An 18326-nucleotide genomic window follows, 5' to 3' on the forward strand; every position below is an offset into this window, starting at 1 on the left:
ATATTCGCTTTTGACATTTCGGCATATTTTGTTTCCGATGCAGGAGAATAAAAAACCACTGTTGCCTGAATGTCGTGTAATGTAAGCCAGCCAGTTCGGGTGCAACTCACTGGAAATATCGAAAGAATAAAAAACAGCGAGGGCGGCTTGGCTTGGCTAGCGCTTGCGTAATGTCATCCATATGAAGTACTGCAGTAGGCATAGCCTTTGACCCCCCAGGGCGACTGCCTGCGGAAATGCCACTAATCATGTAAGTAATAAAAGGTGTGTACGTACATAGTACTGGGCACCTAATACTTGGGAAACCCCGCGTACCCGAAATCCGTCGTTGAGGCTGAATTGCAGTCTCGGGTATAAGCCCGAAATCTTCTCGACGCTTCTCGCCGTAATCGTATACCGCCAAGTCCAAATGCGACAGCCGGTATTGATTACATGTAACCTAAGGAGGGAAGTTGAATGATGGCGTGCATCAGGTCACTAACTGATAGTACGCCGCCGTACACGACCCGGTAGCTTCTTCCCCACTATCCGGCAACTTATGCAAGGGAAAAGTTCAAATCATGCCTGTGTACTGTAGGTAGATCTAGTCTGCCGGAGTTCATCTCTAACCAAGATCTTGCTGGCTTTTGTATCTCATCCCATCCTGACTTCAAACGTTAGGGAGACAGACATTGGCTGTCAGCCTGCCAGCTCATATATCAGACGCCTTTGCAAGTAGAAGCCCCGTATACCGCCTAGTTGTACATGTAGCCAGTCAGGTTTGCGTGTATTGTATCTGCATTGTATATTCCTATTCCCCGTGTCCTGTCTCATAGGTGTATATAATCATATATGATAAGCACATATACAGGTTATATTCTTCGGAAACTGGGAGAACATACTTCAGCTGCATAAAGTACATACTTACCTAATTGAGTAGGTATCGATCAGGTCTCCATCAAAGCTCCCCGCGGAAACCGTATATACTTCACACGTGCAAAACAGCAAGTCGACTACTACGGTAGAGCAGTCGAGGGGGGCCTTCGAAACACTCCGTCGGCTTGAGTCCCGCCGACTGTATCTGGCCCAGCTCCAGCCTCGGTGAGCCCCGGCTACGAATCCGGCTGAGCGTCCTTTGTAAAGTGAGGACCACTGAGATTGGGCGATCTCGGTCGCTATTTATAGGTACGTATGCGTGTAAACTGTAAACGTGGGCCTTAGAAGGCGTCTGTCCCAGGGCTCAGTGTTCAAATAATTGTGTCACGACTGCGTACCGATCTGCAACCGTCACAGAAGGCAGTAGCATAGAGCACAGGAGGAGCGATACTCATGGAGATGTAGAATATAAGCACAATTGAGATACGAACGAGAGAGGTTCTCATCAAAGATCTCTAGTTAAAAGTTTGTCTAATTTATTGGTTTTTCGTGACATAAGGGAGCCAGCCTGGCAGCTAGCAACCAACGCCCCCTTGATTATTGAGCCATCATTTGAGGCTCCTGGCTGTATGTATGTTCATTTCATTGAATAATCGTTCCATCGTTTCACGAAACACATGTCCCGCGTCTATATGCACAGTGGTACTCTTTTGGCCGCTGATGACGCTTAACATCCTCTGCCGATGTTATACATTCCGCCCAAGAAGAGAATCAACCAAGAGCTTGTCGCTCTATCCCGCTTCGTCTCAGTCGTAATGATGGTGAACTAAGCACGCTTTCCCTCATGGAATAGAGAAAACAGCCACCACCCCCATTTTCTCTCAACTATTACACATCATGGGCTGATTTCAGATGGCCATACTCTTGGCACACGTCCACAACACGACGGGAACAACCACATTGTCGTTGCCACCCGTGAGTACCGCCTCCGTAAGGCTAGCCATGGAGGCGCAGAAGCCAGCCTTGGAGGCCGTCGTTCCTAAACTGTCGAGCTCAGTCGAAGAAGGCCAGCCACCGATGCGAAGCCAGGCATGAGCAGCTAACAGGCCCAGAAAAACGGCAAGCGCAAATGCTACGCTTCCCTCCAGGCTCTTTCCGCCGCCCCAAAGCCACTTACGATGACCGTGGCGTCGGCCAATTAGAGAGGCGGCCGCGTCGCCGAGCCCAACACATATAACACCTGCTACCATGCTGACTTCACGGGTGGGCACCTCCCAGCCCTCCAGATAGCCCGTGCCGCTACGAGGCAGCGAGCCGAGTGATAACCAAAGTGGTATGGCACAACCAATCAAGAGAAAGATGTGGGAGATGACCACTGGACCTCGAAGGTCGCGACCATCCACATAGGGAGCAAGGAAGGTTGCCAGGGGCTTGGAGAGCGGCGGAAGTTGACTGGCCCGCAGCAAGTCGAGTAAAAGGAAGATGGCGAGCACAATAGACAAGGCCAACCCCACAAAGGTTGGGTCCACGTAGATAGATGGCGCAAACATGGCTACCATCATGAAGTGAAAAACCTTCCGACGTGTGTCCACTTCGTAAACGGGCGACAGTCGCAACACGACAATGAGCCCAATAGTAATCACTGCCAGACAGTAAGCGCTGAGCAACAGCCGCGTATTAGCATCACCGATAACTGTATGTCGTAAGTGCTGAACCCATCCGCTGTCGAGAGAGCTGAGTTCATCGATGTCAGGACGACTAGGCAGACAAATCCACCACTCCAGATTCCGGCTAACGACTTCCAGCCGGAATTTGGGCAAGTCGCCAAATAAGTAACCCAAGGCCCATCCTACCGGCTCATAGCTATGCAGTGCGTTCGCCTGTACAAAGTCCTTGACTCCTATCCATCTGTGGGGCACAAAGACGGAACCTATAATCAGGATGTACACATATAATGCGTATAGCCACTTTCGCCATGTGGCTTGTTCATATGTCATAGAGAAGAATGCTCGAACGGATGTAGAAGCGGATCTTTTCTTTCTGCCCGATGGGGTGGTGGGTGTAAGACTTCCTGGGCAAATGCTCGACGCTGGAGAGTGTATGTCGTCGGGGATGACTTACACCCCATCTAGCATCCAAGGAACCAAAGCGTACTTCCTGCCGCGACGTTGGATCAAAAGCAGGCGCATCAAGCCCGACGGTACTTGGACCGTTCAGCCCAGCACTTTGGCGTCGTTGGCGGGGCCTCGTTGTGTTTGTTTGGAGGCTTTCACTGTCTTCAGCCTCGTCGAATGCCTCACAAGAACTACATGACGAGCTGTCCATGGGTGCATGGAATAGGTCATGACGCACTCTTCTCCACGGCATTAAAGTCGCAAGAAAAGACGATGATCGCTTCGATGTGTTCACAACTCGCTTGAAACGCCACTTAGGCACACGCGCCAGCGAAATCCCCCAAGTGATGACGTTTGTCCCCAGAATGAGCAAATCAAGCCCACCGATCCATAACATTCCCTTGAGAATGACTGCCTGAGGAGACGAAGACAACAAAAGTACGTTGATAAGAGCCACCGACAGGAGCTGAAGCTCAGCGGTCAGGAGACTCGTGGTTGTCAGAGAATGCAGAGTTTTGCACAAGTGTTGATGCAATGGACAGAGAAGAACCGCAACCTCAGGTAGCAAATTTGCAAGTTTGGCATTGGGTAGCTCCCCAATAGAACCTGCTGCCCCCTTTAACGGTGTTGTATTGCTGGATAAGAAGAGTGGGATGCACGTCACTAGCCACTGCCAGGTGTTGCAGGTATGGTCCTGAGATGAGGCGAAGAAAAGGGGCGAGGGGAGGGAACAGAGGGGAGAGCATTATGTTGGGTAGTAGGATAGCCTGATTATCCATAGAAATTAAAGAGGATACGAGTAGGGTGATGGCAGGCGGGTATAGAAGCGGAGCAGGGTCGAACGTCGTCGGTATTGATATGGTTTTCCAAGCTGGCGGCGAACCTAAAGTCGATCTATGTCTATAACCCCAACTTATGAGCCGCAAGGGGTAGAGCAGCACGAGGGTGCCCATGATACCGAGACTTGCGATTAGCTCTACAGGGAGGTCAGCAAGTTGCCAGAAGCCACCGTTCATGTCTTTGTCAAGGGATTTTACCTAGCCGCCATTGGTACAGAGCTGGCCGTGACTGTTTATTTGTATATAGAGCAACTCCAAGGGAGCCCAGTAGCAGGACTTCGGTGAGTCGCCGCACAATCTCCTTGTTGCGCCTCGACATTTCTGAGGAAGTCCGTACGGTGTTCCCTATCGGCACTTCCTTCTTCAGCGTATGTGTTGTGAACAAGTGCCTCCGGCCATCGTCGTCGAACGGACCCGGCGAGGGAAGAGGGGTGGAGGTGCCTGATGCTAACTCGTTGCGCCCCCGTAAGCCTTTATGTAGACGTACCCGTGGGGCTGGCAGGCCCTTGAGAAAGTGCTCATCGTCGGCTTCGGTGCCGCTGTCGCTACTAGGCGACGTGTCGCGCGCGATGGACGGAAAGGTGGTTGCCCATTGTGGGTGGCTGCCCTCTGGGCTGGCGCGGGGAGGGTAGGCGAAGCTGCCAGAGGGCTCGAGCAACTCGAAGTTTTGGCGAGCATATGGGTGAGGCGACCTAGACTGGAGCCTGAGGATTTCTTGCTCTTCGTTCGAATCGTCTCGGGGTTCCTGGGCGGCTGTCGAAGGATCAAGCTGCTCTGGCATGGCGGGATCGACCCCCGGGGAAGCTAGAGGGTAGACGACAGCAGCGCAATCGAATAAATTGGGATTTGTTGAGTATCGATTACACGAATGCCCAGGTACATTACTGAAAGCGCCTCTGGAACAACGATGATGAAGTGGAGGTGTTGGTTTCTGTTGTCTTCCTTCTAAGAGAGGCCCGGCTAGGAGAGTTCACGTATGGTTCGTTATTCGTAAGTTGGGAAAGCTTGAATTGAATTCACATGCAAATGCAAATGCCACTTTCCAGAGCTGTCGTCAGTACAGGAACCTTACTTGGTAAGGTAGCTAAGGATCCAATGGGAATGAGCTAGGCGGTTTCTGTGGCTGGAGCCCCTGGGCAGATCTCTGAGCCTCAATGCGCCTTACCACAGGAAGGAGGTACTTCTACATATTTCCTGTTCGCATCCCTTGGTGGACTTAGAGAAGAACCGGAAGAGGAGAAAGTGGGAAGAATCATATTGACTGAATTAAGGTACATTTCGTCTTCAAATTCACCATGCAAATGTCGCAGCTACCTTGAAGAGACTGATATCTAGCCATCAACAACTGGAAGCAACCGCCAAGGTCTACTCCAAATATGTCCAATTCAAGCTCGGCGACACTATATCCAATGGAAATCGCAGCTCCTGAGGTTGATCCAGGTAGAACCTATAATAGCTGAAATATTGAGCCCGAAGATGCTTTAAATACGATGAGCAGATGTGGGAGCTCCTGGTGATATTTTTATGTAGTGCGACGGAGTTAGCTTTCTTGCAAGAGCGCTCCCAAGCCGTTCCTGGCCAATCACAACCTTATGTATGTGTGGTTTTCGAGGCACTAAAAATAGAAGACGCATGATTCAGCGCGGGAGTTGATCGCTGTGACTGCCAGCTTACCAGCCGCCAGACAGCCTTACCTTTCAAATAGGTTAGGTTGTGTGGTGACTTGGCAGGAGGCCCTACCGAGCCTACTTGACAGCCTCAGCTTCACCCGAGGATTGACCTGCAACTTATGTAGGTATCTGCCATGAACAGTTGACAGTGAATTCGAGACAGATTGGGTTGAAGACGAATACCAGAGTTGGTTGTTCACTCTGTTCTTCCTGGTTTCAGGTGTCTAAACATCCAGTCGATCATCAAACATCCGATATCGTGAACGACAACCTCTTACCGAAGCAAAGGTCTCAGGTCAACCGCTGGTCAATTGATGAATGCGGGGTGCAAAGGATACTCGCCATAGGTAGAGTAGAGGAGTAGGGGGATGCATCTTTTTGTACGAAAAGCTTGTCTGATAGGTTATTGTTGTGAAGTGCAACCTTGCGTTTGAACTTTGTGGCTTCTGGATATCCTGTTTCATGGACTTGTACGCGATTGCTTGCCAGCAGCTGAGTGGACAGCAATGAGTCTTGGCTGCATGGCGCATGTGTGATCAAATCGCACAGGCAGGGTTGAACCAAAAGTTGGGGTGGCAAGTGTCGATACGCCGCGCTGAATAACAGCCACTTGCAGCGCGTGCATGGCTTGGTGGAGTGGCGCCAAAAGATACCTCCTCTGGTTGTCTAGTCACTCCATCATGCGTTGTCATCTGAGATGAGCAGCAGAGAGAGGTCATCATGTCGTAGACGTACGCAAGCAGATACGAAGGCTTGCATCTGGCTCTCCCAGGACAGTGGTCGAGCTATTGCGCCCATAGAAGAAGACCCTGCAATCTCGCGAGACGGAGTTCTATCTCGGACGAGGTGAAGCCCGGCCGTACACGGCAAGTTGAAATTCTCGTATTCCGACGTCATCATTGTGAAAAGACAACACCCCCAACACCCCCAATTGGTTTCCTCAGACACGATGTGGAGTGTTGTTGCCCCCCCCCCTCTCCACCTCGGTCCCAAGCGCGAGAAAGCCGATGATGATTTCACGAACTCCTATCTCGCGGATCAGCATCTGGCCAAAGCTAGAAAAATCGTAGTGCGTAGCCCGCGGCTCTTACAAGCCGTACGAGCCGCATACACATTAGACACCGAGGCTGAGCAACGCCAATGTCAAGTAGCATACATGCCATCATACCTTTGCCAGAACTTGGCAAACTCACTATGCGATCGTCCAATAGGAACTTAGGGTGGGTGTCTCGAACATTGCTCGTATGTAACGGTTATCTAGCCACAAGACGCCTCTACTGTACTGAGATGTTCGCGAAGACTACAAACATGTAGGTTCATCAAGACGTGTCGACATACCTGATACCCTTGGTGAACAAGAAGCTGTGTCAGGGGTGGTACATAGCCCCGGGTAGCTGTGGAATCGCCAGAATCTAGGCAGGTCGTATCGGATGAAAGCGGCGAAGCAGTTGTTAACGGTGCCACGGTGAGATGTGGATAGCATCCTGCATATCACCCTTGTCCTGGGCAGAGGCCAGTCTCCACGGAACTGATGCCCGGGCCCAACCTCTTTTTTTCGTGCCGTGGTCGTACACCCCAACACTCCACGCTGCCACGAGTTTTTCACATTGGACTGGACTGGACTGGATACAACGGCCCATCGCTAGGCTGCCAGAATCCCACTTTGCTAAGAAGCAGGGGTCCTTCTGTGACGATCAGTAGTCGTAGCCATGCTGTGTTTCGGGTTTTCAGGATGACGGCTGAACTTCTCTATCTCTCCATCTGTCGATCTAGTCGTATTTTACCTTTGGGGGGATGGCATCCACTAACAACTGTCGTGTTGATTATTGAAAAGACCCGAACGTCCTCTTCACCCGCAAGTGCTTCTGGCTTCTTGTCTTTCTCGCCACTTCCGGCAAATCGGTACACTCTTATATTAGCTCCTAATCAACTGGTGAACCGGCTTATACACCCGTTCCGTACTAATACTAGTCGCGCTGCCCCCTCATCCTGCACTACGACCACAGTCCCTCGCGCAGTTCAGCACTCCTTGATGCCATAGGGATAGCCGACTGAGCCACTCGTTTTTTATTCCGTTCTTCCCTCGCTTTCGGCAGCTATAGCTCTGCATTAGCCCCCGCGGCTTATCTCGGACTGGGGACATATATCTCACACCACTTCCTCTCTTTCGAATATTACTTACAATGGCTCCAATGGATCTGCCAGTGTATCGGGACGAGAAGGCATGTCTGACTCCCGAACCGAGAGCGAATTCAGTCACAAACCCGGCCTCTTGCAAGACACAAAGGATGTCTTCTACTCGCAAATGCTGCCTCGGGCTGCTTCTCGTCCTCTCCGTGACACTGGGGTTGGTGACTGCTGCTATCCCGGGAGCCCGTAACAACCCGACAGAAGGACAAGGACAAGCGATCGTTGATGGACATAACTCCGGCATTTCGAAAGGTTTGGGCTCGGCGTCGCCGGATACGTTGCACAGGCTTTCGCACAAGTGCTTCCCCGGCTCCTTCCAACATGGCGTCTTCTCGTCGGACGAGGAAACCGTTGAAGCTCTCCAGTCCCACGATGCGACCATTGCAAGTTCCATCGTTGAGCTGGCGAGGCGTCAGAACGACAACGCCACGGCAAGCGGGGACGCCACTGTCACATCCGTAGAGTCTGTAGGGACGACTCAGACGGACACGGTCACCCAAACCCCGGATTCTTCTCCGGCGTCAAAGCCCGACAGACCAGTGCTGCCCCTGAAACAACAACGGCAGCCCCCCCAACGACGACCAAGGCCCCGGGAACGACGGCAAAGCCCACGGAGCAGACGACAACGGCACAGCCACCGTCGCCGTCTCCATCAGACAACAAGCCGACGACGACCGCACAGCCGCCAACCGCGGAATCTTCGCCTACCAAGCCCGCGGACACCCCCGGGACAACCACGACAGCCAACCCGCCCACCACTAACCAGTTTGAGACGACGACTGCCGGAACCACGGAGACTGCTGGGACGACGGAAATTGCTAAGACGACGGAAGACGAGCAAAGCTGACAAGCCTGGTACGTCCGCTGAGCCTACTTCGGAACCTCCGCCGGTGACTAAGGTCGTCACTTCTGTCATTTCTCCGACGGCGGCGCCTCCTATCACAATCACCACTACCCAAGAAGCACCTCCTGTCTCTTTCTACCCCCAAAACGTCTATCTCCTACTCCAACTCCAGAAAGCCTCCCACTCAAGAAACCACGCAAGAAACTTCTACTGCTCAGGGTACGTCACACCGCACTTGGACGTTCTTGTACTGTCTTTGGTTTTCTTTTCATGTCCTTTTGTGGCGTGCCCTTTTCTTTCCCGCCCCTTATCATGTCACTCCTTCATGACACAAGTTCGCTACTTCGTATCCGTATAACTTTACTAACTTGATTTGATAGATACCACCATGGTCACGCAGACGCCCGAGAAGACGCCCACGTCGTCCCGCACTTCCACATATGTGTCCACGATGCCTGGTGGCGCGGAGACCACCATCACTACCGTGGAAGTGGTCACGGGCGAGGCAGCAGCAGCCACCCCCACCAACGACGGCAGCGGCGGAGCATTGCAGACCGGGAACCCCGCGCCGTATCACGGGGCACCCATCTACAAAGTCATGGCAGGGGTGGTCGCTGTCGGCGGCGTTTTCCTGGTATAGTAGGAGTGAGAACACACAGGGAGCCAACAACGCACACGCATACGCACTGAAGATTTTACGGCCACAAAGATGCGAACAAAAATATCACTTTAATACGGCGTTAATTATAGAGGGCGATACACACTTCCAGAGAGCATTTACACTAGCGTCAGCATTTGCATTGCATATGGAGCATTTGATGGCATACACATTCCTTTAAGTATCAACTGGGAGTTATATATCAGTTGGGATATAAAAAGCGTTCATGGGCCCGATCGATTTGATGGATCTGGGCAAAAGAAGACAAAGGGGCATATTATGGAGATATACGACCACGAAGCCCTCCAGTCATTTGCGACGTTGGCATTTGGTAAACATAGAGTGAATAAATATACCTTAATGTACCTCTATGAGCCCTTGATAATATATAAAATACCCGGCAAGCATGCAGCGGAGTTTGTCTCAGAAGTCCAGGTCACAACAAAGCAGAAGGCTAGCGGCAAGAACGTGGCCAAGATGAGGATGTTGATTTTGTAATTTCGCTAAAGGGGCTTCGTGCAAAGTGGAGGGACTACGCCAATCTGTCTTCTAGCGACTCTAATTTCTACTGCCAGCCTCCCAAAACGTCAAGAAAGGGGTATATTTCCCACCATAAAAACAAATACATAGACCAAACCGATACCAAGAGACTCCGTTCGTCGAACAAAACCACGCTAAACGATTGGGATATATACAACAGCGATAAATGCGCCAAGAAGAAGCTGTGCTGACGCGCACAACCTAGCCGGGTCCTATCTTGGGCATGTCGTGGTGCTCGCTGAGTTTGGACAGGTATGTGTTCAGCTCCTCGACTCTCTCCTTGTGAGTCTTGAGGAGCTCCGGGCGCGAGCTCGAGGATTCGGATAGCTTGAGTAACTGTAAATTCGAAACCGAAATGTCAGCAATGCCTCTCTCTTCTTCTTCTTCTTCTTCTTCGTTTGTTGTCGCGGACGATAACGTACCTTCTTTCTCTGGAACTCCTCGTGCCGCCTCTCGGCCTCTGTCTTGTATTCGACTGGCCTGTCATCGTCGCCGTCGCGCTTCTTCTCTTCCTCCTCGTCGCTTCCATGTTCCCTGCTGTTCTTGTCCTTCTTCCTCTCTTCCGGCTTCGCCTTGGTCTCGCCCGTGGAGAGCGACTTCTCGAGATCGCTGCCGGCGCCCCGGTCCTTATTCTTTTTCTTGTGCTTGGTCACCTTGCCGCCCTTGAGCTTCAGGGCGCCCCCTCCGCCGAAGGATGAGTAGTCGTCGGACGGCATGCTGGTAGAGGAGAGAGAGACAATAACGATGCACGTACGTTAATGATTCCAAGGGGGTAGAAGGATGATAGTGAACTTTTGGCAGAATGGCCGAAGGAGATCGAGGCTGTGGTGGGCGGTCCCCTTCAACGGCTAAAAGTGGATCAATTGGTCAAAGCCCCCGGAAGTTCCCATCATGCAAGATGCAAGTTTGATGATAGTTTTCATAAGACATGCACAGCAGTCGTAAAGCTTCTGCGGGATATCATAGCTGCCTGCGGATTTGAAAACAGAAACGTCAGGATGCAAGCTCTTGACGTAGGCAAGTTGCCGAGGACGTCCCAAGTTTTACTTAGGCAGGCACTGCAGTTTAAAGCACTGAGGATCCTGCAAGTTCTACAGTAAGTACGTTGCTATTGCATGTCTCGTAGCCGCCAGATCAGAGACCGGCACCGTCAAAAGGCTTGAGATAACAGACCATGTCCATGCGAATGTCCAGCTTGAGCCTATAGGTATCCGAAATGAGTTTCCAATTCGCTGCCAGAGTACGGAAGTACTGCGCCCACCAGTATGAAGCTCTTGGGTAAGCATCCATGGATATGTCCAGCCTCCAGGCCTGGCAGAAAGCGGCTTATTAGCGGGCCAGCATTGAAAGTCCAGCAGCTGATTGCTCGAGACCGACCGCGCCCGTAGGCCCACTCCTGGATAGAATAAAAGCCCTTCGCCCACGCCCAAATCTTTTCCCTTTCTCTTCTTTCCTTCCTTAGATCAAAAAGTAACCCAAAGCCGCCACGACCATCACCTCGATCTTTCTACAGTGATGTGTTGCCTTTCTCATTTTCATGAGAAGCGCTTTGCAGACCAAAACTCCTGATAGGAAGTTTCTCGCGCGACGTCTAGTCAATGCGCGTGGAATGTCGAAATACCGGGAAACATTTCCATACAATAATACCAATTCTTTGACAAGGTTGTAGCGATCCATGAAGAGGTCGAGATGAGCCTCGGATCGGCGTAGTAAAACCATGTAGCCGAACGAACATGCCTAGCGGTTGCTACGGCAGGTACGCGCAGATTCATCGAAGCCAGAACCATTTGCAATGATGCTGATTGTGTGCTACATTAGGTACATGTACATACTTCATCAGTCGCGCAAAATGGCGTCGGCATGTCGCGTGTATCGCAGTCGCTAGGCACCATGTCCAGTGCACAATATCGGCATTCATACCTATGGAATGATTAATGAGCTAGGCTTCTTGACTGGCATGAACGTATTTTGCTTGCTTGCGTTCCCACGTTGTTGACGAGCGCCGCAGCGACGGAACGGGTATGCGCTGTCTCACTTCTTGTCTCTGCAAGAGAATTCCGCCCGGCTGGCGTCAATCTCGCTTCGGTAACGCCTTCGCTGACAACAATCCAGACCGAAGCATTCTCGCCCGCTGCGAGTGCTTTGTGTATTTTGTGTGTACACCAAGAGGAATGCCCAGTAATCCCAGGCCCATTCTCTACCAGATGAATCTCATCACCACAGTAATCACCGCAGCGAGCCATATGATTGCGCTGCTGTTGACATAGGAGGAGGATGCTTTGAGACATCTACATGCTGTGTTCGTGGTTGGCTTCCGTCTTCGGCATAAAGATGCCATACCGACCTCTTTCATTATGGTCTCTCTTCTGTCTTCAGCAGCATCAACAGTCCTTTGCAACAGCCTCCCCCTAATAATCTAAACAGTCACTCGTTAACAGGCCTCTCGGTCTACCACGCTCTTTATCAACGACCTCCCTCCTCGTAGGAACCAGTACAAATCACTACTACTTTACTGTACACTTTTTTGCTGTTATAACACAAGATCAACCAAACAACCAACAAGATGTCTCTCGTCAACGGAACCTCGACCGCGGTCTTCCTGACCTGCGTCACGCCGTCCGCGTCCGTGCCCGCCGGCATGGCCACCGTCACCGGCGGCCAGACCGTCTTCAAGACCGTCTACGAGACGGTGATACGCGCCGCCTGCCCCACCAGCCAGTGGATAGCCACCTACACCATCTACGAGACCTGCACCGGCAACCAGGCCGCCTACACCCCCGCCGCCATCCCCCCCGGGATTCGTCGTCACCACCGTCAAGTGCGACGCCTGCAAGCCGAGCGCCGACGTGGTCATCACCTGCCCCGGCCTGCAGCCGACCCTGGCCCCCGGCGCCCTGCCCACCGTCACCGTCCAGGGTAACGGTGTGACGGCTTCCATCACGGCCAGCCCCGTCGGCGCCCCTGGCATGGGTGATAACAACGGAGGTGCTGTTCCTGCTGTCACTGCTGTCGCTGGCGGTAGCGGCCCTGCCCCTGGCTCCCCCACTGGCTCTGCCCCTGGCTCCCCCACTGGCTCTGCTCCTGGCTCTGGCTCTGGCTCTGGCTCTGGCTCTGGCTCTGGCTCCGGCAGTGGTTCAGGTTCAGGTTCTGGCTCCGGCGCTGGTTCCGGTGCTGGGTCTGGCAGCGGCTCCGGCAGTGGTTCCGGCTCCGGCTCAGCACCTGGCTCTGGCTCTGGCATTGGCAGTGGTAACTCTGCTGCCTCCAACGGGACACGACGAGCAGCCCGCAGGTCCCAGTCACAGCCGGTGCCCCGTCTCTGAAGGTTTCAATGGCCTTGACAGGTCTGGCTGTTGCCGCCGCTCCTTTCGTCCTTCTATAATCATGTCCACCTGAGGTTACTGGTCTTTTCGGGGGTTGGGACTATGTTTGGATGCGATAAGGGGTTAGTTATTCAGGGTTCATACTTGTCGAAAAACGGTTCATGACTTATGCGGGTTTTATCATCTGAGCTTGTCGGTTTATTTAATCATAGAGACGTTTTGGCATGGGAGTTGGCTATACATGTAAGGGCTGATGCTGCTGCCGGGGATTTTTCAGGGTTTCTCAAGTTCTTCGCGCTGATTGTTTTAGCATTGAATTCAGACAAAGTTATTAAGCAATCGCTTCTCTATGAATGACTGGAGCTGCAATGCGCCTACTTGATCGTCCATTGTTGAGAAGAGTGTCGCTCTGCTTGCTTCCACAGCTTGGGGTGCGCGTTGTAATGCCATTGTTTACCTATTGTTCACTCTTTGACTTTCCAGCACCTCAGAGGTCCTGTAGACAAAGGGGTATGCCTCGCTAAATCTTACACGGGCTTATTTGCGTACTGCTCGTGACGGCGAGAAATGACCATGGTCGGAAGCCATTGACATCGCGATGCGTATCAGGGATACATAAGGGCCTGAACATACCCGGGCTAATGCACACCTACACACATTACTTGCTTACACCAAAGCGTCTGAATAATATTTTACGCATTCCTTGTATATCTTCTGAAGGGTATCATTCACTATCAATATGGGCTTGAGAATCGACAAAAGGGACAGAAAAGCACCGCCGCCTAAGCCGGTCACCATCACATCGCACAAGGACTTTAAATCGCTGATATTGCGGAACACTCTAGTGAACCAGATCAAGAGGCTGAACCGCTTATTAAGTATACAGCAGAAAGAGATTTACACAAGGTATCGGGAGGTGGCTGCACGATACCAAGAGGTCGTTGAGCTCCGCTGGGCCTTCCTGAAGGCTCAATGCCTTGAACAGGCGCGACAGATGTTCGGGACGCAACTCAGTCACCTCGTCTACGATACGGTAATCTGGGGCACCTACGGGATCAAGGACGGCGTGGGCATCCGAGAGGAAGACGCCGCTTTCGTAGTGTCGATTCATTGTGTGAACCGTCAAGCCAGGAGTAGTAGCAGCAGCAGTAGCAACGGCACACCAGCGAGGACGACACTACCACCGCCGCCAAGGGAGCAGCGGGAGGACGAGCTCGAGCTACTGGACGGGTGCTTTGCCGCCGCGTTGCAGAGACCCCAGTGGATGCCCCGGCATCTCGTGCTGGAGATATGCGATTGGCAAAGTGGTGGCGGCGGCAGCGGCGACTGTCACGGTCACGGCTCAGCAACACCACGGAGGATGCCGTCGCCATACGTCAGCCAGAGGCGGGCCGAGTTTTGCCAGGGCAGCTTCGACGCCTGCGCAGCCATGCGCGAGGAGGCTCAAGCGCGGTCGGCTGAAGTCGCCAAAGTCTCGGCTGATACCGCGCTCGTAGTATGTGATGATGACTCCGGCGAGGAGTCACACCGAGAAGCAGTGGCCCCATGATTAGTGCCGGGCACTAACCTGTTCACTGGCCTGGTCTGGGCCTCTAGTTGCCCATGGGGTTCATGTTTTACTTACATAGTTTTCAATCTGTATTGCTGTATATCAATCCATTCTGTGCCTAACTACATCCTGTCGGTTAGGTAATTACATAGTAATGGCCCGCATCGTAGAGGGGGGAAAAGATCAATTCCATTCTTGGGATGTGCTGAAACTGGTCAGGCCTCCGAGCTCCCAATGCACATATCTGACAGCGGGCTTATTAGACGGCTTACTCCTTGGCATAGACCGAATATAGAATACCGGGGTCCGCTGATTGGCTGTAAGAGGTTGGTCATGCCAGTGTGCCACGCGGACAACAGGCCGGACCCCAGACCCAGAACTAACGATTCCCACTTACCTATCACCTCTTAGTAGCGGGCGACAGGACTCCTAGGAGTATCTTACGGTTGGTATCTCCCGATTGCCAATATGAATGACGAGCATAAATGCGCCGCTCGGTCTCATTAGTCAAGTTTAACCGTCGGTGATAAGCAGTTATATGTGCGTATTGTGGGCTTTGCATGCTTGGGAGAGGGAAACCTGACACATGCAAGTGAAGTCGAACGATTTATCGTTGCCGGCTCCCCAATCACATGCCTCCCTTCTTTGTTCTGCTCAATTGGCAAGCGCATTGCATTGCCTGCGCTGCCCACGCTGTATGTAGCAGCAGGCGATGAAAAGAGAAATACTCGCTGTCCTCAAATAGAAGGTGGTGCAAAGACGGTTGATCGTGTAGGACAGCTTAAGCGAGATATGGTTGTGCAAAGATGGACCCCGGAATTACATCTGTGACCAGTCGACGTCACTCTAATGCGAGAGAACGCTCCTCTTGTTCATCCTGTTATCACCTGCTTATTTCACACAGCAGCTAGAGCGTCTAGAGTCTACCTAACGGAACCGTTGCTTTGGGAACTGACTGGAGCTCAGAGACGGGACCTCGGACGGCTATCACGGGGAAGGGGGACGATCTGGCCGGCGGCTGTGCGGTTAGTGCTGCTACGCTACCTACAGCACCCCCAGCACCCAGCACTCTTTGGCCCAGGTGCCCAGATTTGATATGCCCCGCAGTGAACAGGGACAAAGAGAACTCTCGCTCTCTCTCTCTTTTTTTCCCTGGCGGGGCAGCTGAGGGTAAGATAGGTCCATTGAAGGTACTAAATAAAAACCGAAGGAAGAAGGCCCTGAGCGAGCTCTCCACCTGCAGTATTAATCTTCGAGAACGCTGTGGTGTGTTCAGTTTTCGAGGAGGGGCAATCACCAGACGTCTCACCAGGGAAAGCAAGATAAAACAAACCAAAGCATTGAGCCTCCGTCCCCTGTTCCATCGCCCTCGCAAACACACGATTGTGATCAGTCACACAAACAGAGAGGGTCTTGATATTTTTTATTACATACCTCTGCCCGACGCGTGTCGCCTCTTTGGATACCTACCACTGCATTTCCTCCCTCTCGGCTAAAATTCTCAGCCCTCCATATTTTGGCCTTGTCCCTCGTCTAATAGAATCCACCGAACCTCCATCTTCCAACGGATTGGGCAACATTCCTACGTCATAATCATAATAATCGTAATACGTCCCCTCCAAGTCGTGGTGGTCTGCCAGATCACACAACTTTGTTCGACCTTCACCAAGCTCCTCGGCGAGCCTTCAACCTCCTTTCACCTACCGACTCTAAGATTTACCCCTTCAGTCGCGTGTGATGCCGGCGCCGTCTAAGCAAAGAAAGGTTGCCATAGTGGGTAGCCGTTCTGTCGGTAAGTCTCTGGCACGACTACTACCTTTTAGCATGTGCTATATAGCTACACATATATCTGCATAGCCTCGCCGATCGCGTTCCGCAGCCATTGTCGCATTACTGACCCTGTCGATTACCCAACCTCTAGGCAAATCCTCGCTCGCAGTCCAATTCGTCGATGGCCACTTCGTCGAGTCCTACTACCCAACCATTGAGAACACCTTCTCGAAGCTGATCCGGCTTAAGGGGCAGGATTACGCGACCGAGATTGTCGATACAGCTGGACAGGTATGACCGACCGGGCCTGGCCTTCTATCCCATTCACAATGCCCCTGCAGAAGGAATTGGGTCAGCTAACGTTTGGCGTTCACAACAATAGGATGAGTACAGCATTCTGAACTCGAAGCATTTTATCGGCATCCATGGCTACATGCTAGTCTACTCCGTCTCCTCCAAGGCGTCCTTCGAAATGGTGACCGTCATCCGCGACAAGATCCTCAACCATCTGGGTACAGACTGGGTGCCCATTGTCATTGTCGGCAACAAGAGCGATCTCCGCCCCGAGCAGCGCCAGGTCAGCAACGAGGATGGTCAGAAACTCGCGGATAAATACCAATGCGCCTTCACTGAGGCCAGCGCTCGCTACAACGAGTGTGTCGCCAAGGCTTTCGAAATTCTCATAGCCCAGATCGAGAAGGGTCAAAATCCCAACGAGCCTCCGGATGGTGGCAAATGTCAGGTCATGTAAGAGTCTGGTTGCGGCAGAGCTGGTCTCAGCTGTTACGATGATTCATGGCAAGACGATCGGTACTACCTAGCTGCTAGAGAGACCGGCCGGCATATGAATTCCTTCACCGGTTTTGGATCTTGGCGTCATGAGAGGGTCTGTGGCCATAGACATGAGTTGGTTTTCTCCGGAGTTGGGTGATGATGTACGGATGCATGCTTTCCCATTCAGGATGTAGGTGTTGATTCGGTAAATAGTCGTTTGGAGTAGTGTCTTTTGCGGAGGACTTCATGTGTCTATTTTTGAAAGACTTCTAGGTTTGAATCCCGCCGGCTGAATGGATGTTTACTTTTGAGGTTCTGGTCTGGCTGCTGGCCTGTATATAGGGTTTCCGACAACATGTAGAGGAATCTTTTATAAGAAGAATCCACACCACACTGGATTTCGATATGGCCGTCTTTACTTTCTTATTGCATAATAATGTCTATTTACTGAAGACTTGCTTTGAGGATGAGCTTTTTGTAGTGTCTGAGGAGACATGGCCGTGGGAACGGATAGCTCGCTTTGCTATATACCTATGACGGGTGATGATGTGATTTGAAACGTAGTGATCAAGTGATCAGTACTTCGATATATCCTTGCATCGAGCTGCCTGGCAGTAATAGTGGACACGATAACGAATAGGGGGTTTGCACTAACATATTACCAATTACCTACTTAACTGAATTGACTTTTCTTGCATCAGATTTGAGTCTATGTCACGCGGGATTGTAATGCTTCCCCTGATAAAATATGACGGCTGGCCTTCATATTTCGTCTACCTAGCTACATACTGACCTCCGAATGTTGGGTTTATTTTACTGGTAATCATATATTTCAACTGCAATTTGTAAACATTCCACGGTACCCGGTGTGCGTGAATGTAGTGGCTATAATTGGCATACTAGCGAGTAAGGGGATTGTATATTCATCCCCTTCCCCAAAGAAGGGAACTAGAAGGAGAGATAGACCCCGCCATCGCCATCGTGCCCAAGTCAAGAAAAAGCCAGCACAATGGTGCCCCACCATCTGAAGCTGATATGCTGCCCCTCATCAAAAAATCCAACCCCACCTTCCTTGTTGATATATGTACAAGAATACCGACTTCAAGTCAGAACGTACCACCTCCTGAGTCACCTTGGAATCCTGTTGTCGCGGTCTTCAATTGGCTGCGCTGATCTATCTTTCGCTCCTCAAGTCTCTCCTTT

The 18326-nt window shown here is 51.8% G+C and overlaps 8 protein-coding genes across 8 annotated transcripts; 5 read left to right on the top strand and 3 right to left on the bottom strand.

Moving 5' to 3' along the window:
* Window positions 1–1763: 1763 nt before the first annotated feature.
* On the bottom strand, window positions 1764–2852 carry PG994_014195 (cytidylyltransferase; the record flags this gene model as incomplete). Its single annotated transcript, XM_066865604.1, has 1 exon — window positions 1764–2852. The coding sequence occupies one exon, from the start codon at window positions 2850–2852 to the stop codon at window positions 1764–1766; it is 1089 nt and encodes a 362-aa protein (XP_066708733.1).
* A 1140-nt stretch (window positions 2853–3992) lies between these two features.
* On the bottom strand, window positions 3993–4589 carry PG994_014196 (dolichol kinase; the record flags this gene model as incomplete). Its single annotated transcript, XM_066865605.1, has 1 exon — window positions 3993–4589. One exon carries the CDS (start codon window positions 4587–4589, stop codon window positions 3993–3995), a length of 597 nt encoding a protein of 198 aa, XP_066708734.1.
* A 3177-nt stretch (window positions 4590–7766) lies between these two features.
* Window positions 7767–8430, top strand: PG994_014197 (uncharacterized protein; the record flags this gene model as incomplete). Its single annotated transcript, XM_066865606.1, has 2 exons — window positions 7767–8131; window positions 8235–8430. The coding sequence occupies 2 exons, from the start codon at window positions 7767–7769 to the stop codon at window positions 8428–8430; spliced, it is 561 nt and encodes a 186-aa protein (XP_066708735.1).
* Window positions 8431–8900: 470 nt separating this feature from the next.
* On the top strand, window positions 8901–9152 carry PG994_014198 (uncharacterized protein; the record flags this gene model as incomplete). Its single annotated transcript, XM_066865607.1, has 1 exon — window positions 8901–9152. One exon carries the CDS (start codon window positions 8901–8903, stop codon window positions 9150–9152), a length of 252 nt encoding a protein of 83 aa, XP_066708736.1.
* Window positions 9153–9911: 759 nt separating this feature from the next.
* On the bottom strand, window positions 9912–10426 carry PG994_014199 (uncharacterized protein; the record flags this gene model as incomplete). Its single annotated transcript, XM_066865608.1, has 2 exons — window positions 9912–10046; window positions 10133–10426. 2 exons carry the CDS (start codon window positions 10424–10426, stop codon window positions 9912–9914), a joined length of 429 nt encoding a protein of 142 aa, XP_066708737.1.
* A 1847-nt stretch (window positions 10427–12273) lies between these two features.
* Window positions 12274–13030, top strand: PG994_014200 (uncharacterized protein; the record flags this gene model as incomplete). Its single annotated transcript, XM_066865609.1, has 2 exons — window positions 12274–12528; window positions 12584–13030. 2 exons carry the CDS (start codon window positions 12274–12276, stop codon window positions 13028–13030), a joined length of 702 nt encoding a protein of 233 aa, XP_066708738.1.
* Window positions 13031–13769: 739 nt separating this feature from the next.
* PG994_014201 (uncharacterized protein) lies at window positions 13770–14579 on the top strand (the record flags this gene model as incomplete). Its single annotated transcript, XM_066865610.1, has 1 exon — window positions 13770–14579. The coding sequence occupies one exon, from the start codon at window positions 13770–13772 to the stop codon at window positions 14577–14579; it is 810 nt and encodes a 269-aa protein (XP_066708739.1).
* Window positions 14580–16301: 1722 nt separating this feature from the next.
* Window positions 16302–17100, top strand: PG994_014202 (uncharacterized protein; the record flags this gene model as incomplete). Its single annotated transcript, XM_066865611.1, has 3 exons — window positions 16302–16371; window positions 16501–16640; window positions 16732–17100. The coding sequence occupies exons 1-3, from the start codon at window positions 16317–16319 to the stop codon at window positions 17098–17100; spliced, it is 564 nt and encodes a 187-aa protein (XP_066708740.1). The 5' UTR covers window positions 16302–16316.
* Window positions 17101–18326: the final 1226 nt, after the last annotated feature.

The sequence above is a fragment of the Apiospora phragmitis genome (assembly GCF_038363925.1).
Source record: "Apiospora phragmitis strain CBS 135458 chromosome Unknown utg000013l:1.0-2965645.0:1.0-2969333.0, whole genome shotgun sequence".
Classification (NCBI taxonomy): Eukaryota; Fungi; Ascomycota; class Sordariomycetes; order Amphisphaeriales; family Apiosporaceae; genus Apiospora; species Apiospora phragmitis.